The sequence below is a fragment of the Enoplosus armatus genome, chromosome 11 (assembly GCF_043641665.1).
Source record: "Enoplosus armatus isolate fEnoArm2 chromosome 11, fEnoArm2.hap1, whole genome shotgun sequence".
In the NCBI taxonomy this organism is placed as follows: domain Eukaryota; kingdom Metazoa; phylum Chordata; class Actinopteri; order Centrarchiformes; family Enoplosidae; genus Enoplosus; species Enoplosus armatus.
Window position 1 is genome coordinate 22,120,125 of NC_092190.1, and position 26,095 is coordinate 22,146,219.

A 26,095-nucleotide genomic window follows, 5' to 3' on the forward strand; every position below is an offset into this window, starting at 1 on the left:
TTTTAACAATTAGTTCCTCAGCTGTGTGCACACACACACACACAGAAAAGAAAACGCTGATATAAAATATAAAGAAATATACTGCACACAATCCTCTAGTCGTGCATTACTGACTTACTGAAGGACACTTCAGCAAAGCACATGCTGGCACTATGGGACTTCTACTTTCTAAGGGCCAAAACAATCACATAAGTAGTGGTGACGGTGAATAATTGAATAATTGTAAGACTGTATTTACATCATTGCTTCTCGTCTGATCGCTGAGGACCTTGACATTTGTGAAATGTGAAGCCCACTCCTCAAATGCAGCATGGTAAAGAGCGTTAGTCTGTGGAGAGGGGACAAGCAGAGGGACAGAGGGGGTCATTCACTCTCAGGTTTACACTTGTATATCACAGATGAAGATATCAGCCCTGGTCCTTGAAGACTTAAAATAAAAAACTTATGTATTGTAACACACAAGAACTCACTGCAAAATGTACTGTGTCATGTTTTTATTATATACAATTGGATTGTTATTATTGGTGCATTAACATGTAAACAATACGATAATGGCAACTAATGTATTGGGGTAATTTCAACTGCTTTACATACTGTTGGGTTATTTCTTAACGATGCAAAGCAACTACAAACTGCCAGCTAAATGTAGCGGAATATAACTATAACGTAGCACAAAATGAAAATACAAGTATAAGTATACAAGTAAAAATAAAATGCAGCTGCTACTTACAACAACATAGATGCCGTCCACGCAGCCGGAGGCGGTCAGAGCACGGACCCAGTGGGTGATCAAAGCACACCGTCCCACCGGCAGCAGCGGCTTGGCAGTGCCGGCCAGGTGAGCGAACCTCCCGCTGCTGTCGGCCACCACATCCCTCTGGAGCCTGGTTCCGTACCCGGCGGCGAGAATTACGGCTTTCATTTAAACTGGCAACGTCGCTCAGTTGAAGTTACTGCTGTACATCGGTTACGAGCTAATGGACAGTTAAGAAATATTCACTGGGCTAGCTTCGGACTCATCTCGCGAGGCTAGCCGTCCGGCCAACGGCCAAAAGCGTGACTACGCGAGACCAGAGATTCGGATTTAATACGCTTCCGGTTGCAATTTCCAAAATAAAAGCAGAGCCTATTCCGGTGATATCACAAGTTGTTAACGTATTGATTAAATAAAGGAGTTGATGGTACAATGATTTATATCAAAATAGTTCAGTCATATTAGCAGGCGTGTTGTGGAAGAACATCAATATTGGTCGTGTATAATTATGTTATTCATGTTTAACATGACGCATTCTTCTTCTTTTGCTGCAAATATAACATACACACATCCATATCTTGAGGGTGTCCAGTTGTTCTTAGACTTTTCATAAATATTGACATTTTCTGTTAAACATGCTGCATACAAACTGCTGACTACTGATCACACCTGGAACACGGTTATTCATGAAGTTTGAGATGTAGTTTACAGATTCATGCTGAACCATAGGGAAGTAGTGGAACAAACAGAAGCAGACAGTAAACCAGCGTTTTGTTGATTTATTTGCCAACTCATCATGACATGAAGGCTTTCATACACAAAGTTACCTTGATTTCCCCCCCCCCCTCAAAATCAGTTTTCTACAAATACAAAAAGAACGGAGAAATGTTTCTCTGCAAGAAATCCTGAAAAATATGCGGGATGTTTGCAGAGGAGAGAAATGTTCATTTATTTTCAGTGCATTTGTTCTGCGCCGTCATTCTACATCTTCGCTGCTGCTTCCAGCCTCAGGACCTGTGACATCAGCTTCAACATCTTGTTCTGGGTCCTTGAGGTCTGAAGGTTCAGGTTGAGACGCCTCCATCGGTTCCTCAGCTGGCTCTGGTTGAGGTGATGGCGTCTCCCCTGCTCTTGCCAACTCCACCTGAAGAGAACCAAAATTAGCTTTCAGGGCAAACCTTTTTTTAGTTCAAATTATAGCCAATTTCTTGTCAATAGTGGATTGTAAAAATTAAGAATACTCCATTTGTGATGACTTTGAAGTAATGCATGTGAGAAAACTTTATTTTTAGTAGAAGAAAACTATTGAATAGCTTTAAAAACAGAATTTCCAGATTTCCAACCAGTGGATACCCTGGCTTAAATGGTCCTGTTTGTGTCCCATAGATAATGTGCTGTACTAACCAGTGTAGGTTTCCAGATGTTTAATTGTCACTGAGTCCTAAAAATATTAAAGACACGTCTATTGTGAGTTATTCTGACCTGGGAAACAGTGTCAACAGATTCCTCCTGTATCACTGGATCAGACTCTTCTTGCTCCATTGGTTCTTCCTCATCTTTCATGACGGCTGGGTGTTGCTGGACTGCAGTCTTGGGCTCATTCAGTGCCACAGTGGGAGGCTCTTCTTCAACTGGGGCAGGGACTGGTTCCATCTGAATAAGAGAGGAGAATATGACAACGACTTATGAATGAATAAATGAATGGATTGTTTTATTTTTGTCATATCATGGACCATCATAAATGACTATATGAGACATTAGATAAGAATTGGCTGGGAAACACTGAATGAACCAGCAGCGTTGGAAAGACAAAATGGCTCATTTATGTGATGCTAATTAACTAACAAAAATTCGAGTAAATTATAATACCTATGTCACTGAGGGATATTAACAATTTATGGCAGGAAGAAGTGTGCAACATGTTTATATCTTCATCACTTACCTCCTTCTCCACGACGGGCTCTACAGGTTTCGGTTCTGGTTTTTTATTTGCTTCCAGGACCAACATGATGGAGGCAGGTATGTGAGCTTGCTGTTACACAGAAAAACAGGAGGCACTTGGTACATAAGGAAATCCTAAAGGAAGTACAATTTTGTTTAGACTCTAAATGAGGTTCGGTGAACTTGGAAACAGCTCCTACCTGATGGGGTGTGAAAGAGTGGACATGCTGTAGAAGAGGCTCTCTCATCTCCGGGCAGCGTTCAAACACGCTCGTCAGTTGTGCGGGCGGCAGCTGTAGGAGCACGCTGTACGACTGAGGCTTCGTCCTCTGGCAGCACTTCACAAATCCCTCCCACACCTTGGGATACTTCCACACCTACAGGTAAAAAACAACAACAACAAAAAGCGATTATGAAAAAATACAATCAATGACTGTAGAAACCATGAATATTTGGCTGGAGTTTGGTGCAGACCTGCTTGACAATGAGGCGGGACAGGATGTTCATGACGAAGCCTCCCAGTCGGGGATACATGGTGAGGGACTGGATGACGGTACGCATGAGCAGAATGGGGAGGGGACTCTGCTCCATCAGCTGCTGCATCACCACCGCCAAAACCTCCGACGTGTACACATTCTTCTCCCCAAAGCACAGGTTGGTAGCTGGAGTACACACACAGGACATTTTCATTGCCAGCTGTCGAACATGTGCAAATCAATCTAACTGCTGCTCAGCTAAGCATCATTTCATTTATATCACAGACCCAAACCCGTTATACAGTTTAAGATAATGATCCATTTGAGAGTAATTGAAAACAAACATATTATTTTTTACCTACACTGAACAGTGTAGCTGATGTGATCACTGACCAACATATCTTAACATGTAGGAACTGCGTTGGCGTGAAATTCACTATATTATTTACACTTGTTAAGCCAGAAGTGTCATGTAGTATACTGCCTGCAGTCAGACTGCAATTTGGGTGCATATAAAATAAATATAATTCAACTCAAACTCTAAAACCTGGCAGTGGTGGTGTTACAGGAGCAGTCTTTGAATGTGAGTAAAGAAAATATACAACATAGAAACGATATACGTCAAAAGGGCCAACATGCAAAGAGATTAGAGCAATGACAGATTGAGAAACACTGATGAAGATGTTTAACAGCTTTGGCTTGAGGGCTTAAATCACTGAACACTGACCTTTTATGATAGACTTCATATCACATTTGTTTGAGTCTATGTTGTGTAAGGCAATCAGCAGGTCTCCGGGGGTGAGAGGGGACACAGTTGAACTCCCCTCACCTGAAAGGTAACACACAGCAGTGAGAATGCATCAGGAGGGCTTCACCTGGAAGAATCCTCCACAGAAATAAAACGAATGTGTAGGATGTGTAGATGTGCGAGCAGGGTTCTTCATGTAAAAAAAGTAGCATGATGTTCTCCAGTGGAAGCCATAAATGACTCTTACTGTGCTGAGTGCCCAAGAGACGGTTGAACACCTCCTTCACTACGATCGGGTTGAGTTTGATCAGCTTGGGGAGAGCCTGGATGACTTCATTCTATATGAGAAAAATCCAGGAAAGAATTCAGATTCAGATTCAGATTATCAAGCTAATGTGTTCATACTGCATGCAGTGTGATAAACATATTACAAACAGTTGCACTTGTTCCAAATCAGTCTCCTGTGATCCGATGTGTGCACCTGCCTTTACTAGATGACTGGGATGAGTTTCACAACGTTACCTTTTCTAGGCCATTTATGACGGGAATCAGGAAACGAACATCTGGCACTCGTTTGTGGTAAAGGTCTCGCACTCTCTCCACCAGCTCTGGAGATGGAGGCACTGCGTGGTGGAAAGAAAGACTTGTTATACACATTTTTCATTTCTGAGACTTGACGAAAAGTGGCGTGTTCTTTTATTTACCTTTATCTGTCAAAATGTGCAGACAGCGAGTAACTAAAGTCTCTGCCCCTTTAGGACAGTTTTCAACCAAGAGCAGCAGCTCGGGAGAGTTCATTCCCATTCCACGGATCTACAGAAACAACACAAGAGGAGCGTTGCTTAATTTAAGTCCATTTTAGTGCAATTTAGTGTCTTCCCTCTGAGAAAGAATTCATTCAACTTTTCTGGGAACACCAACAGTTCATCAGGTCACAGGTGTGTTTTTCTTTGGTCTGGAACACAGCAAGGAAGTTGCACCGTGCACTGTTTGCTCTATTTTATGTTCTCTTGTGGTCAAACCAGTTACAAACACATGAAGAAATAGATAAACATGCAGTCCAACAGTCCAGACTGTGAGCTCAGCTGATTTTGTCATGCTAGGCTTTCCTGGCATGCATAGCTGCTGGCTATCAGATGACAGCATCCTTCTCCTTGCACCCAGAGAACCTTGTGTTTTGGGGTTCATTTCTATTTTTGGTTCTTGTCTTGTCACAATTATTTGCTGTCATTCAAGTTTAAATATCGCAGCTTTCCCCTATACAGCAGGTAGGAACTCAAACAGTGGTTCTGTTGTTCCTAGCTGTTTGGAACGAGTTGTTCATATTCACAAATACTGATGAGCTGGACGGCCTCATACCAGACTGTCACAGAGGTATAACATTGACAATTAATTTCAAACTGAGCTCTTTAAGAAGAACAAGAGCCTGAGCAGAGTGAGGACGTACTAACAGTGAGGAGGGACTTACGGGCTGCTCTATCGCTCGAAGCACACTGCGCTTGATGTCAGCGATGGCCTCGGTGTAGACTGATGCCAGCTCGTGGACCAGCCGGTGGTTTAGAGGCAGCAGGGACAGGTAGAGGAACAGACACTGTCTCACGGTCTCTTCAGTCCAGGGCGCAGCCACCTCTGTCACAACAAACACACAACACTGTAAGGTTCCAGGAGTGGACTAAGATGGCAAAGAAGTTTGTATTTCTTTGGCTGGCGGGGAAACTTTAGGCTGGAAAAGTTCATGTAAAGTGTTTTTCCTTCTCCCCACAACACTGTTTCTAGATGATCGTGAGCACATCTTGCAGTGAGTAGGGCCCGTCATTACTAGCTGACACCAGTGGACATTAGTCATAACTACAAGTAACTCATCTTTATATCTAAAATAGTGAGAAAAGGCAGTGTCTTTCTTTTTTTGTATCACTGGTGTAAATGCAGTTTGCACTGAATTCAAAACGTTGTGTCAACATACATGTTTGCTGTATAAATTTACCAGAAGCAGTGAAAACAGACGTACTCAGCGAATTTACATCCAGTATGCTTATTGTCCAGCAAAAACAGCAGTTAGACCACATGCTGACCTCAATAAACTCAACTCAAAAAAGTAGTAAAAACATGACGTAAGATAAGTTGACGGCTGCTAGAAAGGTGAGAGGTACGACTTGGATCATATTGAAATCAACCACTCCTATTCCGAACCTGTGTCTTTGTCAGCCCCAAAGAGCAGAGACGGAGGGTTGGGGTGGACCAGAAGCTGCATGTAATTCAGGGCAAACTTCTCAATGTAGTCCCTGAGCTGGTCTTTCTCATACATACGCTTGAGAAAAGCCAAGGCAGTGGTCCGCACCTGAAAATAAAAACACGGTCAACCACAGAAATAAAAGAACAATCAGCTCAGCAGAACTGTGAGAGTGCGAGCGACACAGGAAATGTTATCACCTTCTCTTTTTCATGCGAGCTGAGATCCAGAAGAACATGCAGGTACTGAAACTGCCTTGAGGGCCGTTTGACGATAAGCTCCTTCAGAGTCGTCATACCCAAATACACCCGAGACTGAAACACAGGACACAACAAACAGCTGAGTGGACATACAGGGAACTAGTGCTATACGAGAAGCTGCGTCCTCGTCGTGTCACTCACCTCGTCCTCACAGTAACGCCGTATTACTTCCAACGCCGATTCTGTTATAATGGGAGCCTCCAGTACCAGTTTAGTGAAAAGTCTGGGAGAGACAGAACGTGGAAATAATGGGCTCACAGAACACATAACCAGCACACAAGTTTAAATAAGAGCGAGAGGGGGGAAAGCATGCTGCAAACGTGTGAGGATGAAGAGCATTTTTGTCTCACCCGTCCCTCTGCTCGGGTTTCTCCTGCAGGCCTGACAGCAGAGTGTAGAGACAGTGGTCGTAGCTGTCCAGCAGGCCAGACGGCAGCTGGCTGAGGTAAGTGTTGTACTCTTGGTAGAGGAGAGAAAAGGCCAGGTCACTCCTTGTCCTGATGTCATCCAGGATGAACTCCAGCACGTCCTCTTTCATCATGCCTTCGAACTGCGTCACGAGCCTTGAGAGGAGCTTCACTCTGACCTGCCGTGCAGATTTCTATGTGGTTATCCTCTAAATCGTTTGATTGTTTCGTGCTTAATAAACCTGAAGTGCTGCTCAGTCATTATGAAGAAAATGAGGAACTAAAACGTGGGGTGGTTACTTACATGGGACATGCCACTTTGAGCAATCGCCTTCTCTGAATGCAGGATGCGTTTGACTGCACTGGAGGTTAACTTTTCAATCTGGGTGTCTGACAAAGTCTGGACGACATCCGACAACCGAAACACTTTTTTCCTCCCACTCGCCCCTGCCATTCTGCAACAGACCAGAATCACGCAGGGTGATATAAATCTGACTTACACAAAAGGTGCAGCGTTCAATACTTCTGCCATCCACGTGTTAAGAGCCAGAACTCACTTGGTTTGTGTTGTAGGGAGGATGGGTTCAGGAAGCCTCTTGACTGTGGTGGGAGCCTCTGGGGTCGGAAGCTTTTCCGCGTAACCTCCCACCACAGAGATCGCTTGTCCCACCATCACAGCTGGAACTTTGCGCTTGATGAGCAGGTCTTTAGCGGCGGAGTCCTCCTCGTTGCCTTCCTCTTTGCCTGCATCGTCCTCTCTGGCTTTGCACTGCTCAAGTCCTAAGATGGGTTTTTTAATGAACATGAACATTTTGTGAAAGATACTTTTAAGAGTAAGACTGACTGCAAATCATTATGAATAACTACATGCTAATGTGTCAGCAGTAAGCCCACCTCTGTTGATAATATTGGCCTGCACATATCACATATCGATCTGGCTCGAAAATTGAAAACATCAGTTTTAAAGGAATAATTTGACATTTTGAAAGTCTCTGCTGGTTGCCTGCAATGTCACAGTGACGACGACGACGACGACGACCCAACCAAGAAATAGTCTCACACATGACCCTCCCTTTAAACCCCAACTTGCTTTGTTTTTACACTTTGTTATTTACATATTGAAAGGACAGACATGAGAGTGGTATCAATCTTCTCATCCAACTCTCAGCAAGAAAGCAAATAGGCCTTTTCGTTCTGGATGTCGTCGTTACTAACCTGGACCGATCCCAGCTGCAGTCATCTGTGTGGCCATCAGCCTGGCCAGATGTTTAATCTGGGCTTCAGTGCCTGCTGACTCAACAGGTGTGTATGTGGCCTGGAAGGATGCTGGCATGATATCAGGCAGATACACCATGCTGATGAGCACCTAAACAACCAGACCGAGATATAAGCGAAACAAACATACAACAAACATATAATAGAAACAAACAGAAAAGAGAGGCCACTGCTGCTCACCAGGTTGGCTACATTCTCGGGGTTGAGCAGCGGGTGCAGGAACTCAGCTGTGAGGTCAATGGCGGACTGTGCAACTGGAACAGCAGCTGGTTTAGGGACAGAGAGAGGGGCTGGCTCCTCTTTGTCCTCGTCATCTTCAATCAGGGTTGGCTCTGAAGGCAAGGAACGAACAAAAATACTGGGTGTTTACGATGAACCTGCAGGTGTTCGCGTCCAACACTTCTTCTTTTAAGACCAAAGCAGCAAACACAGTCTGCTATATGTATTAAATCAGAACATCTTGACTGCTACTCACCCATCTTGACCTTTTTCCCCTCTGTGTATTGTTCATGGCGAGGCCTTTTGCGCTGCTCACGCGGCGCAGGTGTGGAGCGGGTTATTTCACTCTGAGGCATTCCCAGGTCCAGCAGCAGAGTGCTGATCTGACCCTGGAACTCCAGGCTGCAGGGATGCTTGAGGACCGCCACCAAGTGCAGCTTCAGATTCTTCCGCACGCTGCTGACCTGAGACTTGGCCAGAGTGGGCGGCAGGTTGGCTAAAAAAGTTCAAGTACACAGGAAAAAAAGGAAATATTATTGAATATATTACTATGTGGAGTCACAAGGATAAACACAACAGATGTTTTGTCTCAGTTTATCAGTTTGTTTTGTATCAATATCAGGCCGACACGGCACTTGTTTTAAACAGCGTTTTGTGACGTGACTGGATCACGAACGCTTACCATGCAATGTCTCATACGCCTGCACCACCTCTGACATGAACATGGGCCTCTGACGGGCGACAGTGGCCAGGGAGCCAAGTGCTGTGGTGAGGTTAATGCTGGAAATAGCAGGGTGGACCATGAACTTCAGCAGCTTCTCCAGTGCGGTCTTTCCCTCCTCACATAAAACATCTGCCGATTCACACAGCAAGAAGAAATAATATTAAAACATGAGCTTTAATGGACTGGAAGAAAAATACATTACGCTCTCACAGCAGGATTCTAATATCCGTACCATAGCGAATGTACGAGTGATCTTTGGGAACTTTGTCCAGACTGATGTCACCCTCCTGCCGCTTGGGGACGTCGGAGTCCGACGTCCGAGCTGACAGAGTGATAATTAATGATTCTGTGAACTTGATGGCGTGAGTGCGAACGCCGTCATTTTCAGAGTCCAGCAGGGCCAGAACATCCCCTTTCATCTGTGTGACCAGATCCCAGCATGCCTCCTGCCTCTCCGATACTGCTTTAGAGCGCACCAGCCACTGGAAGAAAGAGGCAGAAGAGTAAAGGGTGTGAACACACAGCAGATATTGGTAGTAGTGGCTTGATTTTGTTCTATATTCCTATAAAAAACAAGCTACATCAGATCTACAGCATTTACTCTTTGGGTGAAATCACAGAAGTGTAAAATGTATAAATGAGAATATTTCATAAATGAGGCCTGTGTTTACCTGCAGAGTTACTCTGTACAGCTGGGTGAGTGTGAGGATGGCTTTCTTCACCACGTTCACACTTTCATCCCTCAGCAACATGTTCAGATTGGCGATCAGTCTCAGAAGGAGTTCATTGTCTCTTTTACTGGAAAAGACATAAAAAAGAAAAAAGGTTGAGAAAGCTGCAAAACATTTTCTTTCACAAACTGGAAGACCCGTCCAGCTAACTCACCATGCTTCCTCTATGAAGCCAATGACAAATTTTCTCACTTCCATAGACTTGTCGGTCTGGAAGGCGATGATCTCCTACGGGATGAACACGCCAACGGATGAAGAATTATGAATCCATGTTGATAGAGCTCTATTGCACAATATGCCATTTTATACTGAATACAGCTTATGCATTCAAATAGCTTGTGTATTTCAGTTGCTGCACACAGCTTTACTTACATCCAAGAAATTGTCAAGCAGAGAGGGATCCTTATTAATGATGAACTCCTGGACCTGAAAACAACATGAGTTCATTGATTCAGTACTGTCCTCCACCTAATTACTGCACCCAGGACACATCGCACAACATTGCAATGCAAAGCAAATGTTTATTTACCGGAAATACAGTAATCCACACAGATGTGCAACACATTTTACATTAAAATAACCCCAACATTATTATGAAACTGCTTTTTATTGCTATTTCTTTTTGGATATCACAACAGTGAAAACCTGATTTTAAGAGAAAAGACTACAAACCTGTTTGAGAACTGTTAGCTTTTCGTCTGTGGGTATCAGGGCAGCCTGGTTCAGAAGATCCACCACCTGGAATGGAAAAACAAACTGAATGAACCTTTTAAAATAGACGTCTGGCTGAACCCGAACCAAAATCCACTTTACCGTCTTCAAAACGAACCCTTTCCACACTATTTCATAGTGGGCACATAGTGGCATAGTGTCACTGTTACATTGCTTCATCCCACAAGCCAATCTAGTGTCATCATTAACCAATTCTTCCATTATATGAGTCTAAGTCCCAGATCCACTCATGCATTATTAAGAAGTATGTGAAGAGCTTACCCTTTCACTGGTGGTCATATCGATGACATGGGGAGTCTGAGTCCCCCCCTCTTCTGAAGAAAGCTCCATGATGCTGCTCTGCTTCCCTCACTGTGCGGACAACATGGTCTCCAAAACCCTATTAAACACTGCAACCTGTGTAACATATAACCGCAGTGAATACGGAAGTTATCTGACTCTATGTTATAACCCGCCGAGATGAATCACAATGACGTTCAGTGTATTAGAAAGTGCGAGGTTGGCTTGAGTTAGCGTGCTACACATAAACGACAACACCAATTATCTCAGTTGTTTGACATTTATTCCCCATTAAATACTACGATGCATTAGTTATAAACCATTAATAACAAGGCTTTAACGCTGAGTATCACAATCCTTTGCACTAACTGACGTTGTTCTCAGCTAGCAAGCGCGCTAGCCCCATGCTAACCGCCTTGCTAACCCTGCGAGCAGCTTTATATGTGATACTTACCGCTACACCGACTCTTTACTTCGCCGTAGAGACAATTAATAAATGCCGCAGACTTAACAATATAATAGATATTAAAATATTCCACAAACTCAAGTGCTCTGCTCGCCCATCAGGGAAGCTGCCATGTTTAGCGTCACTCTTCTTCTACGGTTGTTGAACGCGCAGCACAGAGACAGCCGCCACCTGCTGGACACATGAAGCCCTGCACGCGGTTTCAGAGACTGTGGCCTACAGTATGTTGTTACATATAAATATAATATATATGTTTATAAATGATTAGTTAAAGATGTATATTGTAGCATGTTTCTTTAAAAGCGATATAAGCCGCGAGTGGAATCGTTTTTGTTTGGGCGCATCTGCCTCTCTGCCACAGACTCCTGATCAGCACCACAGACAGCGACACAAAACTTAAAAGACACAAAGTTCAAACAAAAATAAATAAATCCTGTTTATTCAGAAATTGGTGTACAATAACAATTTATTGTTAAACTTTTTAATTACTAAGGGCTACTGTTGTCTTTTGTTGAATTTCTGAATAGGTTTCGATACCTGTTTACACCCAAGGAATATGCCACAGTGCTTGATGCCATTCTAAGAGGTGCTCTACAGGTTGAAAAAGTCTCTCCAAGGTACAACACAATTAACGGATTGGAAAGAAAATATATTCACTGGTGGTTTGGACACCCTTACTAAAAAACATTTGAAATTTGCAAAGTTGAAATATCATGCAATATTCAGGGTTTTTTTTCCTAGCCATCTACATTTGGTGACTTGTATTAGAAAATGCATGGGAATATCAGATAAATATTCTAATATTGATATCATATTAACAATAAATTGGAAGAGGTTTCATTTAGTATTGTATTGACAACAAAGTGATGAGGGTTTCATTTAAAACTTTACTTAGAAAATATAATTCCAAGCATGTTTTAGAAAGCTTAAACTAGATTTACTGTGATTTATATGGTGTCAAGAAACAATATTATGCCTATTTCAGTGCAATTACCAATATACTCTATACAGTACATGTTCAAGCACTTCTGCAGGTAATCACAGTACGTTTACTCCCTGCTGCCAGAAGGTGGACCCCTTCTACACCAAATGATTATGAATAATAAACATCTATTTCAAAGCACACAGTAAGCAGTGAGCTCTCACACGTTCATAAATGTAGGCCTCGTTCCTCCTTGTAACATGCCAGCAATGTTTTCACAAAATGTAATAATTCTCTACCGAATGCAAATTTAGTGAACAGAGTTGTGCTTTATATTGTTGTTTAATTCTGTTCAGCCATGTTATTTGTCCTGCTTTGTATTTGTAATATGTTCTCATCAATATTCTGCATAACCAATATTCTGCATAACCTACTACAGTGACACTCCGCTCCAGTGTTTGTGCTATCATTGAAATAGGTGGTGGAAGCTGTGTGTCTGTCAGTGTCAGCTCCAGCCCCCCCCCCAGACAGTTAAAGTTAACCCCTTTACATCTCTCCCAGCTATGTAACACTTATGTAACACATAAGTTAGTGTTTAAATGGAGAGAATGAATGGACATGGCGTTTATGAAGAAGTCTGCCACTTTAGGACTTCATATCCCAGAAGTCTCTGCACCACATGAGTGATGTCACCTGATAATGAAGAGGGGAGGGTGCGCTAATGTTTACAACCACTGGGCTTCCAATAATTGTATCGTAAAAACTGTGATTTTGTCGAAATCTCAGCAGCACATGAAAAGACACGTAAATAATGGCGCAAACTAAATGACCTCTCCTCGCATTCAGGTAAAAAAAGTCTACTTCAATTAAGAATTTGACCACTTAATCAAGCCAGCTTGTTAGCGCTTAGCTCGTCAACGTCAGTTATCTGATATTGATAAAGAAGTAAGCGTCGCACAGCGATGTTATTTGCTAACGTTAACTGAATAGATTAGCTGGACCTGAACCAACTCCCGTGGATGGACTAGCGTTAACGTCACATAGAAACACAACCTACAGCGCTACTTGTTGACCTCCAGTATGTAACGATTTAATAGCTATTTAAATAGCTAGCTTGCGAGCTGTTCCGCTAGCTAGAAGCGGCTCATGTGACCACGAGAACTGTAATGGGATTCACACATAGCTACACGTTTACAAACGGAAAATAGCCTGTCAATTAAGCTTACTCTTAAAATGTGTAGCTACGTACAGTGCAGCTCTATTTTATCCTGAGTTGTTTACAATGCACCACCCACAGTTGACATTTAGCTAGCTGGCAGTTAGCTTACTTCAACACTGAGGAAAGTAGAGATGCAAACATGTCTTTCTTTAATAAGTCTTTGGTTTACTTAGAGTCATATACTGTCACTCATGAGAGCGTCAGCATGTCCACTGCTGTTTGCAGGGACTTTATAGTCTGAGGTGTAAGACAGAGCAACATTACTGTCTTGTGCTTCCTTTTTGTGGCAGGTTTGTGTTAACTGTGAGTGCCCTGGTCGCTCCACACTCACTGTCTCTGAGCCGGCAGCTGGAAGGAAGATTTCAGAGTATACACTTTGCTGGAGAACAGGTGTGTATTGCAATGGGAAAAAAAGTTATTTGAGAGTTTCTCTCTGCTCTGCCAGGATATTATAGTCATACTTACTTCAAGCGTGGCCTTCAGGAGTTTCACCTGAAGACAATGTTGATTCTTGAACAACTAACTCACAGGCTTGAGCCGACTGTGGTTGCTGTGTTCACTGTTACAGTCCTGCACGATTAGAAATAAAACTGCAGCTGTGGGTTATTTTCTTTATTGATTCATGTGTTTTGATTAATTGATTAATAGCCTCTTTAGACTATGAAATGGAAGGAAATAGAGGAAAAATAGCCCATCACTGTTTTTCAGAGCCTAAGGTGACACCTTGCCTTTTTTACATTATTAAATTACAGAAAAGCTGTAAATCCACATTTGAGAAGCTGGCACAGACGTTTGTTTTCTGGGCTTGACAAATGATTTAAATGATTATCAAAATAGTTGGTGATTCATTTTCAGTTGATGACTAACTGATTGTTTCTGCTCAAATTTTATTTGAATTTGTTGAATGTCTGCAACATTATAACAAGTTATACATAATATTTGTGTGATTTCTGCTTTTTCAGTAGGGACACTAACTGTAACATGGTTGTACCTTCTTGTTAGAATCTATAATTCTGTTGGCAGTATGTCACTGTTATAAAAGTGGGTTCAGAAGTGAGCTAAATATCTTGTATGCATCTCTTACCAGTGTACTGATGGAGTGGGTGTTCATCATGAACCGGATGAGCTCCCAGGGTAGCTCTGCGGCCCAGCGGAGGCGGATGGCCCTGGGGGTGGTGATACTCCTGCTGGTGGATGTCATCTGGGTAGCCTCCTCTGAGCTAACCTCAGTAAGGACTTTGTCACAGTCAGTCAGTTTTCCCCCACACCTGCTGCTGCAAGGTGGGTTGCAGTACGAGGTGACACAACTGTAATGGAATGAGAAGAGGGGGCGCAGGTATACTCATTAACCAGAGTGCATTGAACTGTTCTGGGATCAGCAGACAATGTGAACTTGATATGTTTGTGTTTTGTTGTGTTGTGCCCCAATGTATGACATAACTTCGCCTCCTTCTCTCTCTCTCCAACAAGTGCTCGATAAAGTACTTGAATCCTTAACTATTAGATATCAACACTGCAACCCCATTAAATGTGAAAGACCAAAACTCTAATTCTCTATTTTTTTTTTAACTTAAGTTAACTTAATAATAGCAGTAGTAAAGTACATTAATTTTGACTGATCCCCTTTTGGAGTGTTAAATTACAGCAACTACAGCCATCAGATACATGTGCTGGAGTAAAAAGTACAAGACGTGTCACGTTATATTAAGTAAATATAATTTGCTCCTCTCCTCCTACAGTATCCTCTTAGGAAGGACTATATTTAACTTGACAAACTTGAAATGCAAAAGAAAACAAACAAGAGTGCCTGAGAGGGAACACTGATGTTAACATGTTAGAGTTGAAAGCTCAGACCTGTGAAACCAAACCTGGTGCTTGAAAGCATAAAAGTATAGACTTTCCAGCCTGCAACACCTCAGTTAACCAATAAAAGCTGTTGTCCTAACAGCCTCTTCCTGTTGATTCTTCCCACAGTACATTTTCAAGCGGCAGGAGTACAACAAACCCTTCTTCAGCACATTCACCAAGACCTCCATGTTCGTACTCTATTTGCTGGGTTTCCTGCTGTGGCGGCCCTGGAGGCAGCAGTGCACGGGCTCTCTGAAACGCCGGCACTCTGCGTTTGTAAGTAGTTAACCGCCACCACGCGGGGGCAGGGGGACGTCATTGATACAGAATCACAGACCGTGCCTTCTGTCAGGTTTGTTCAGTTTATTTTTCTTAGCTACATCAGCAGCAGAAGCAGAAAGTTGTGGAAATCATGGAGTATGACCTTTTTTAATCGCCAGCACAGCCTGTCTGTCTACACTGAGCTTCGTTTCATCAAAAAGATTTAGCATGGTTTTTGGTGGCCTGAAAGATTGCCCCATTGTCCTGCATCGAAGCTCAGTTCAAAGCCACAGCAGAGTGGTTGTTTCTTTTGCAAATAAAGCCATTTTTGTGGTATGCACATTCATAATTGATTGTGTTTTAGGGTTGAACCCACAGTGAACCCGCCCTTTAAGACGAGATGAAATTGTAAATTTGGTTTGAATTGCGTCTCTCTGCAGTTTGCTGATGCTGAGGCCTACTTTGCATCCTGCACCACTGACACCACTGTGAACACCGGTTTGGTACGTACTGTAATTGTAGAGCCTCTTAAGTGTAACTAAGTTTTTGAAGTTTCTACCATTTGCCAGTGTTGCCAGTGGTGGGACCCAAACATGTAAACACTGACAAAGCCTTTGACAATCTTACAGAAATACAGTACAAAATGAAACACAACAGTGTACAACACTGTAACAACTATAAATGTCTGAGTTTCTCTCTCTCTTGTGCAGAGTGAACCCCTGTATGTTCCAGTGAAGTTCCAGGACTTACCAGCTGAGCATTCAAATTGTTTAATTGACTGTGAATCGTGTGAGTACATGGCCGATGTTGTCTGTGTTTAAAAAGAAAATAACATGAAGCATATCTATTATCTTGTTTCAACATTGTACCCCCCCCTCTGAATTTGCTAAGACCACAGGAGTAGACCTGACTGATATGTGATTGATAACCTCATCAATATGGAAAAATAACATTTGACCAACAGAGGGCGACGGTGAGCCAAGGAAATAGATAAGAGCCAATATGAAAGAAATACAATATTTAACATGAGAAACCTCTGACGGACCTTTTTAGGTGACCCTCAGACTCACTTTGTCCTTTTCTCTCTTTCTCATACCATCAAAATAAGATCAAAATTATGAACCAAAGGTCTCCTCCAACCTCAATTTCTAGAGTAGACTGAAAGGCAAAGTACCTCCAGAGTCCAAAGCCACTCAGTAAAGGTTCTGAGACAGTTCATTAGAGTTTCTCTGGTTTCTGTTGTGTTGCCTTCATGTGTTTGACACCTGTGTTTGAAATGACAAGGCTTGTGGTCAGCCCGGCCATGCATTAGCACCTGATAATGGTGATATTTTGTGTAATAACATGAAAAGATGCCCTTGCTGCAAATATAAGTGGAGTCCTCAATGAGACCTGCTTTTCTCTGCCTCCGTCAATTCACTCCTCTCTCCACTTGTACCTCCCAGCAGCTTCCAAAAAGCAGCGGGTGCGTTTTAGTAATATCATGGAGGTGCGTCAGCTGCCCTCTACTCAAGCCCTGGAGGCCAAACTGTCCCGCATGTCCTACCCAGCTGCCAAGGACCACGAGGCCATGTTGCGCACAGTGGGCAAGCTAACCATCACTGATGTGGCCAAAATCAGCTTCTTCTTCTGCTTTGTGGTGAGTCAAAGTCAGCCTTTGATTTTACATTGCTGTATCAAATTATTGGCATGATGGTGTGCTGAATATTTTGTTGCTGCATAATACATGAGAAAAATATTCACTTCAATTTAGAAGATGGTTAACAGTCTCAAAAACAGCAATGTTTTGGGAGGCAGAAATCTTGAGATGTTATTACCAAAGTCAAGTAACAGTCAAGTTACTGCAGGGTTTTCTGTGGGTTTGTCACTGTGACCTCCAAACGTACACATTCAGTTTAAAGGCACTGTGTTTTACACTGTAAACAATCACAGTAAGCGTTTCTCACCAAAACGCATTGTGTATATCCTTGAAAGGATATTCTTATAATAACAATGTGACAATGTGAAGGAGGTCGCTTGTAGACATGAACATACAGAGACTTATCACCCAAATCTGCAGATCCCCTCAGCTTTGCTTTGCCGTCCGGCCTAAAACATTAGTGGAGCATTTAGCAGCTAAAGAGCCAGATATTTACTTTATTAAAACCAAGCTAAAAGACAGTGAATATTGGACTTATGCTCACCAGGTGGCCAGAAGCACGCTTCCAAAGGAATGCTAATGTTGCTCTATAACTGCTGGATGTGTAAATAAGCAACTATTTGCCAACTAGTTTCCGCCGCCCCCAAGTGCCCCAACAAAAAGTTATTGCAGGATTAAGGCTTGAATACATTTCTGTACTTCAAATATTTACAAATCCTTGGAAACGCATTGCTGTCTCCACTCCACCATGCCTATGGTCTACATGTTGGTGCACGCTCTGGTGGGACATACTAACAATATGGGGACCTGCTCAGCACCACTTGTCCTGTGTCTTGTTCTTATGTCTTCACCCCTTTATAAAGTCACTCCTTATAAAGCATAATTGATAACACACACACACACACTTGATCATTCTTTTTGTGTTATTTGCTAGCCAGGTGGCGACAGATGTGTTTTGCTGGTACTTTGAATAAAAATGTGCTGTTGACACATGAATTATGAAAGTGCGTGCAGAAAGGGATTGTTTATGAGCGAGCCAAAACTGCGAGTCATTAATAATGTCCCCTTTCAAGTGACGAACTGCTTTTAATTTGTGACTCATCCTCTCTGAGCATAAAGAACCTCTGGGAGATATTAAAGTCATTGTCACAATACGCGAGTGATTACATTATACACATTATATTTCGCTTTTTCCCAGCTATGATTTTTGATATTATTCACATCTTGTAATTTTGAACTTCAATTCTACATTATAAACGGTGGATATCAAAACAGGAACATTTTATGCTATAAATAGTATGAATATGCAATAAAATATAATAGTCATTCAGTGTTTGTGACTGCCATAATTCTGGCGGCAACTGCTTGGATCTCTTTTTCTAAAAGTTTTTAATTGTTATTGTTATTATTTATAATATTAGATAGAGGACAGATGAAAAGAAACGTGTAAGTTAAGACTGAGAGTCACTTTATGGGGGTGCTTGCTTCATCACACAACAAACTGGAGCCTCAGAGATTGAACAAGTAAATGAGACGGTGTTTACCCCAACCAGGGCTGTTGTGCTGTGAGGTGTTTGTCCACTCCTGGTAGAAAATGTCACATCGCTGCCTGTCTTTCTCCTGCAGTGGTTCCTGGCTAACCTGTCCTATCAGGAGGCCCTGTCCGACACGCAGGTTGCCATAGTCAACATTCTGTCGTCCACTTCAGGTGACTCTCTCTCTCTCTCTCTCTCTCTGTGACATTTCATGACAATATGTAAAATGTGAAGGTGAGACTACTGTATCTAAACTGGGCGGATGTTTCTTGGTTAGGTAGTGTCAGCCATCATATATCAATAAGGAGAAGTATACCCACTGCTGCTACTGCTCTGATGCCACTGTTTCCACCTCTGTTTCTTCCTCTTCCTCCTCTTCAGGCCTGTTCACACTCGTGTTAGCGGGCATATTTCCCAGCAATAGCAGCGACCGTTTCACCTTGTCCAAACTGCTGGCTGTGGCTCTGAGGTAAGGGCTGAGTTGAGAGAGGCATGTTGGGAGGTTTCAGTGCTCAGCGTGTATTTGCATGTGCGGACCTATTTGTTTATTGTTATTTGTGTCTGGCTTTACATGTCTACTATTGTTTTCTAAAATACTATCCCTCCACTAGTAGTTGAAATTCACGACACTGGAATTCTTCGGTTCTCATCCTTTTGATTATGATAAACACAGCCAGTGTCTTTCGTTTCTCCCAAATCTACCAAAATCCCACCCTTTTCCTGTTGAGTATTGTAAGCTGTGTATTTAAACTTGTCATACTGCTCAGAGTCTGACCCCAGGCATTGCTATTCTCTCAAAGTCATTTCCTCCTTAAGTGGCCAGTGATAAGAAGCCAAGCACTGCAAACACAAGACAGCTACACTGATTATACATCTATGACAGAATTTCCATATCCTTATTATTTGTGGCTGGTTCAGACCAATATATCTCAACACTCGCAGGCCTGTAAATATTCATGGTACCCAGAAGGATCATGTTTTTTGTCGTGACCCCTTGATCTTGGCCTAGGGTAGCATCCTTTATACATATTTAGTATTTTTTGCCTAAGGCACCTATTTCAATTTTGTTTAAAGTCGAAATGTTCCCTTTTAACCCTTTTAGATCACATCCACTGTGCACCTACCTAACAATATATGTCAAAAGAATACAAAAAAATCTATTTCTTTGTATTCTTATTGTGAAAATTCAGTCACGTGTGCTTACATAAGCTTGAACCAACCAACACCCACCCATCAATCAATCTTCAGCTTTTAGCGGTACAGAGCAAAGATTCATTAGTTAGCTAGCTAGCAACTGCATGGTACGTCAAATCAAATTCCTCCCATCGTTATGTCCCGCCTGCCGATCCTGTTTCACTTGGAGATGCTCTCAAAATCCCCGTTTCATCTAGACTTTAAATTTTGATAATGTGAATGTCAGTTCTGTTCCGTCTCTGGTGGTCATCCAGAATTCACAGAACCGTATTTACATTATTACACAAATAGTTGTGCTTGTCTTGTCAGAGGCCCCCCACACGCCCATCCACCAGCCTGACCTCCACACCCTTACATTGCTACATAAAGGACACACAACCCTCCTGCTTTGGCACTTGAACAACGGGGCATCAATCACGATGTGCTGGGCCGGAATATAAGAACACTGTAGGGGTCATTCTGTCACAGTGATTTCCTGTTTACCTGTTTCCGTGTGAATTTGAACCAGTCAGTTCATGCAGCATCTCTCTTGTTTAGCATGGGCGGTGTTGCCCTCGTGAGTTTCTCCAGCATGGACAACCCCGATGAGAACGGCGCCATAGGTAACCATGGAGACAGCGAGTATCTGTCACTCTCTCAAGTCACTATTGCGTAGTGAAATTACACATTACTCTCTTGCGTAATAGAGTTGAATTAATACAGTTCCATCTTTTTTTGACTTAACTGACTTTTAAATGTTCATGAAGGTTCTTTGTGGTCTCTGGCTGGGGCGATGCTGTACGCCGTCTACATTGTAATGATCAAGAGACGAGTGGATCGGGAGGATAAGCTCGACATTCCCATGTTCTTCGGTAAGCAAACTCTCAGTGTCGGCCAGTCTGGCGTGTGTGTAGCAGTTGTTGTAGTTATTTCGGTCATTAACGATGTTCTCAGCATGCTCTCTATCTACGTACTGAAACTCTCTGTGGCCAGAAAAATAGAGACCCCCGCACAGTATAACAGTTTTTATTCCATGAAGTTGCCGCCACTGTGGCTGACAGAAGGTGTTTTTGGAGCTGTCTGAGCTGGAGCTTCTGTGTGTCCCTCAGGGTTTGTGGGTCTGTTCAACCTGCTGCTGCTGTGGCCCGGCTTCCTCCTGCTCCACTACACGGGCTTCGAGGCCTTTGAGCTTCCCAGCCAGCTGGTGTGGACGTACATCCTCATTAACGGCCTCATCGGAACCGTTCTCTCAGAGTTCCTCTGGCTCTGGTGAGCACCTGACCCATAATTTATTCATCACAATTTACTATTTGTATGAAGGCATTTTGATACTCTTTGCTGAATGAGTTAAATTTACCTCATCTAAAAGAAGAATATCCAGTATTCCAAAAAAAACGTTTTAATGCTGTGATTGGTGACGCTGCCTTCTCTCCACAGGGGCTGTTTCCTCACATCATCTTTAATCGGGACTCTGGCATTGAGCCTCACCATCCCGCTCTCTATTATGGCAGATATTTGCATGCAGAAGGTAAGTTTCCCCCCCGCAGGTACTTAACAATCAGAGTTAGAGTTTGAAATAAGATTCAAGATTGTGTTTGTTTAGCATCGGCAAGACACCAGTTTGAAGAGAGTAGGTTTCTAAATGAAAGACTTTGTCTGGAAATGCTAATGAATTAAATGTATATTAAGTTTGGGGTTAAAATGAAAAGTCCAGTAATGACAGTAGTTGTAACTGGTTACTTTCCTCCATATATGTGTGTGTGTGTGTGGATAGGTACGTTTCTCGTGGCTGTTTTTTGCCGGGGCAGTCCCTGTCTTCCTCTCCTTCTTCATCGCCACGCTCTTATGCCACTACAATAACTGGGACCCTGTCCTGGTGGGGCTGAGGAGAGTATACGTCTTCATTTGCAGGAAACACCGAATTCAGAGGTACAGAAACAGGCTCAGCTACTGTTTGTATTAACTATATATCATTTGTGTCCACGCTAACATACATATGACCAATAGTTACAAGTACTGCTGATCATTTTCCAGGCATGCAGCTTTTACATTGATTTCTTGTCTTTCAAGCAGCCATTAGTTTCAGTATATGAAAAAGCACTTGCAGAGACTTGACACTTAACACAGATACAGATCAAAACTATTTATTTTTGTTTGAACAGTGAGTTACTGAGTTGGCAACAGACAGAAGAAGAAAGAGAAGGTGAAAAGAGAGAGAGGGACGGATACAGAGACGGTTTTTCTGCTGCTGATATACACTTCTCAGCAAATGATACACAGAAATCCAGAGTGATTGTGCGTTCACAACGAGGCCACAGTAAAGCCCAAGTATTTCCCTTCTTTAAATCATCTCAAAAATGTTCTTAATGATCCTCGGGCCGACAGTGGGCGTTGACAAGCAGTGACAAGGGCCACACGTGTGGGGAATTGGTTAGAAATGCGTTTATTATCATCATATATCATAAAAAAAAAGTTGCATTTGGCATGTTTGAATAGATCAATACACAAACAAGAGGTTTCTGCCCTGCTTGCAACCACATTACCAGGTGATGACAGTGTAACTTTTACAAAACATGAAGGTGATGAAGTGCTCTCATCTATCACGAGCCAGTTTTAAGAGTCTGCAGAAAATGCCTGATTATTAATGGCCTAACATAACATTAGGCATCACCACTGGTGCAAAAACAGCCACTTTGAATGTGAATCTGTCTTATCGGACTCACTCATCACATTGCTATATCGTCACCACAACCGTCATTTCCAGTTGTCTCTCTTTCTTCAGATGGGTTGTTAGTCACATAGTGTCCTTTTCCAATGGACTGCCTCCATAGCATCCGATGTGGTTACTATGGCATTTGTGACGCGAGTGCATGAAGGGTGTAAACAGACACGCATGCTTAATGGGTGAAAATGCTGCTTCTTTGAGTTCCATTTGTTCAAGGCAAGTGGAAGTTATTTCTGTGCACACACACACACACACACACACACATCTAAGGCGAAGTTCATTTGCACTCACGTCTTTGCACCAAGTGAGTTTGTGACTAAATGTGAAAGTCTTTTAAAAAGAAAACGTAAAGCTTTTAAAGTTTTAAATGGAAAGTGAGCTGTTGTTTCATTGTGTGTGTGACCTATTAAAAATGAATAGACCTTAAATGTGACACACACTTAAAAAGTCTTTTCTTCTCTGACATTCTCACAAGGACAATAGACTCCATTTGTAGCTCGCAGCCTCGCTAAGTTAAGTCTGTAATCAGATGAACATGCTTGACTGGCTTCCCTCTCTGCGGCAGTTATTCTCTCCATTCTTCTGTGAATGCTTGTTCCCGTTTGGTGAGGGATGATTATGATAATGATGGTTGTCAAGATGATGTCTGTGATGGTGATTGACACGGCGTTCCCTCCACCCGCAGACTGCCGGAAGACAGTGAGCAGTGTGAAAGCCTTATCCCTCTACACACCATCTCCCCCAACGAAGGAAGCTTCTGCTCGTGATCCAGCAGTCAAACACAAAGTAAATGATCACTCGGTCCCTCCTGGCTTTGACCTGTGTGTTGCTGACTGCTGTGTTTGTTCATGTGCATGTTAGTGTGTGTGTGTGTGTGTAAATGGGAAGATGCATAAATCAGCTGGATTGTCTGAAGCTCACCCTTCGAAAAATATGAAAAAACCCAAATTTAGCTTTTTACTTAAGTAAGGTTTTAAATGCAGGACTTTTACTTGTAACAGAGTATTTCCACACTGTGGTATTACTACTTTAACTGAGGTAAAAGATCTGAGTACTTGTTCCACCAGAGCATCATCAGCAGTTTTGTTTCAAAATGGGATTGTAATCTTTTGAAGTGTGACAACTTCTGATGTAAAAATACGATATTACATAATTAAATGCTTCTTTTTGAAGCACAGTAGATGTAGTGAATCAAGCAGATTTGGTAACATTTTAACTGCATCCTCTGTGCTTTTGTAAACCAATAGTTTTTTAAAATATAAACAAGGGATAAAATGAGCATGTACAAAGTGCAAAGTGTCGCTAATGACAAACCCTCAGAGAATTGTTGCAGACGCTGCTGTTCCCATCAGCTCTACAGTGTTTTAGCATCTTTTAGCTCATTGTTTTGATTTTCATCCACTCCTCCACTTTCGTCCTCTACTCAATCTTGTTTTGTTTCCAGCAAAAAAAAACCTGAAAACCCACTGTACATTTGCCTAGCAACAAATGGCAGACAGACAAAGTCAGCGACTAGCTGGAGAACGTAGCGGAGCATTTAGCAGGAGAGTGAATATTAGACTTGCATGTCAGATGGCCAGAAACATGACCCCAAACGAATGCCTGCTAAATTTGTCAATAGGCAAATGTTTGCTAACGCACTCACCAATAACTGTAAGATCAAATTATGTCAATATTTTGCTTTCAACTTGTTTTGCTGCCCCCAAGTGGCCAGAAATCAATGAATGCAGCTTTAATAAGTAGTAGTACACAGTGGTAAAGTAGATGTGCATCCCAGTAGTATTTCGACGAGGCTCAGAACGTCTGCTACCGCCTCCCTGCTGTCATTCAGTTGTTTCTCGTCGAACATCTGTCAGGCATTAGTCTGACGCCCTCAGTGTTTGGACGCGGTGGTGAGTAAGAGGGACAGGAGACGAGCAGGACAGAATGATCACCACGTAAATATTTTAGCCACCCACTCGTACGCAGTCTGCGGCTCAGTCTCTTCACTATTCATAGGTTTTGTCAAGCTTTTCTCATCTGCCTCCCAAACCCACACAGTAATTGCCAGCAGGGCAGAGAGAGATTTTGAGCTCAGCATGTGGCTTCTAATAGAGGCGTTAGTGGGGAATGAGAACAGTGCAGTTTAGGACAGACTTAAGCCTGTCTGCTGGGTATGTGGTGTCTAATGGAGGAGCAGATGCACGAGTGTGTCCACCTGCAGAGAAGTAACCTGCAACCTGTGATTGTTTCATTATTGATTATTAAATGATTAACTGTTAATCTATTCAGTGGTCTCGATAAGTGATTTAGTCTTCAGTCCCCCCAATGTACCCCCCAACTTCCCTCCAAAGACACCAAAAGGAAAGTGTCTACTACTTTTTAATGATTTGGATTTTTCACATTTCATTTATTCTGTTATAACTGTTAAATTATTTATGTATTTAAATTTCATTTCCAAATGTGATTTCCAAATGCTGTCTTAAAGACCCAAATTCCTAGAAAATGGTGTCCTGTGCTGACTTTTTGCCAGGGACATGTGGCTTTATCCTTTGGGGCCACTTATGCTAGCTGGCTACAGCTGATAAAATCTGATAAAATTTCAGCCAATAAAATCCACAGTTGACACCTAAGAATGAGGAGCCTGCTTTTTTTTTTTTACTTCTGTACAAAATGGAATACCCATTGTTTCAGAAATGATCGTGAATTTTGAGGCGTAAATCTTCCACTTTTAGCATCGTAAACTACAAATGTCCCGATCTAGATTGCAAAGCTTGGCAAGTGTAGCGACAGTAACTAAGGGAAGCGAGGCGAAACAAGTTTGAAAATGAAAGTAATCTGGGGGTGTGGAGTTAGAAAGAAGTGAGCTTACCAGACCTCTGTAGCTCGCTCCTCATCTCTGCTTGAGGCTAGCAGCTCGAGGCTACATTAGCCGCTACGAGCGCAGCACACCTGAATCTCCAATCCGAACTATCGGCGAATGCATGGAATTAAAAAAAGACGATGTCTCTGGTTCTGCTGCATTGATTTGGATTCCTGATCGTGAGTTCTAGGAGTGCAATGCTAAATCGGTGGAGTGCTAATGGAAGCATTGCATGGAAGTGTGCACCCATAAATCGTTTTTGTCTCATAATGTTTTCTTTTGTCTTCCCAAGGTGGCGAACGTGGATCTCACCGAGCTGACAATCTGGAAGCTTTCAGAGACTTTGAACTACCCCAGTGCCTCTGATTAAATCTATTTATTTTCTACAGTGACGAGACGAAGCATCCGTTTTCTGCAAAGTCATTTTTGTTTTCACATTTCAGTCATCACAGACTCTGTTTTTACTTTGTTGATGTAAATAGAAACTTTATGGTGCTCAAGGTGCTGGACATTATCAGTGATTACTATATTGTCGTGTGACCAAATGAAACGGTACAACTTGATCGTAACGCTAACAGAAGCGAGTTCACATGATTCTTTTAGAAAGGACGTTGTTCCGTACTGCACATCGTCCTGTTTGTCTACAGGCCCTTTGAAGCCTTGCTGCTTGTTTGGAAGTGTATGATTGA

At 42.4% G+C, this 26,095-nt stretch overlaps 2 protein-coding genes across 2 annotated transcripts; one reads left to right on the plus strand and one right to left on the minus strand.

Moving 5' to 3' along the window:
- Positions 1-1,518: 1,518 nt before the first annotated feature.
- Positions 1,519-11,334, minus strand: sympk (symplekin). The gene is made up of 27 exons (XM_070914435.1): positions 11,231-11,334; positions 10,759-10,893; positions 10,438-10,503; positions 10,138-10,191; positions 9,920-9,993; positions 9,706-9,832; positions 9,267-9,516; positions 8,993-9,163; positions 8,567-8,806; positions 8,272-8,423; positions 8,032-8,182; positions 7,374-7,596; positions 7,121-7,271; positions 6,760-6,995; positions 6,551-6,632; positions 6,350-6,463; positions 6,110-6,257; positions 5,388-5,548; positions 4,624-4,732; positions 4,442-4,542; positions 4,167-4,257; positions 3,899-4,000; positions 3,170-3,357; positions 2,896-3,072; positions 2,697-2,786; positions 2,237-2,407; positions 1,519-1,898 (listed from the first exon to the last, which is right to left on the minus strand). The coding sequence occupies exons 2-27, from the start codon at positions 10,825-10,827 to the stop codon at positions 1,731-1,733; spliced, it is 3,666 nt and encodes a 1,221-aa protein (XP_070770536.1). The 5' UTR covers positions 10,828-10,893; positions 11,231-11,334; the 3' UTR covers positions 1,519-1,730.
- Positions 11,335-13,694: 2,360 nt separating this feature from the next.
- Positions 13,695-25,801, plus strand: LOC139292655 (solute carrier family 35 member F5-like). Its single transcript, XM_070915016.1, has 15 exons — positions 13,695-13,773; positions 14,471-14,612; positions 15,358-15,507; positions 15,933-15,995; positions 16,203-16,281; positions 16,941-17,131; positions 18,758-18,839; positions 19,048-19,135; positions 20,398-20,462; positions 20,607-20,711; positions 20,949-21,108; positions 21,277-21,367; positions 21,614-21,768; positions 23,250-23,350; positions 25,699-25,801. Exons 2-14 carry the CDS (start codon positions 14,478-14,480, stop codon positions 23,329-23,331), a joined length of 1,446 nt encoding a protein of 481 aa, XP_070771117.1. The 5' UTR covers positions 13,695-13,773; positions 14,471-14,477; the 3' UTR covers positions 23,332-23,350; positions 25,699-25,801.
- The last annotated feature ends 294 nt before the right edge of the window (positions 25,802-26,095 follow it).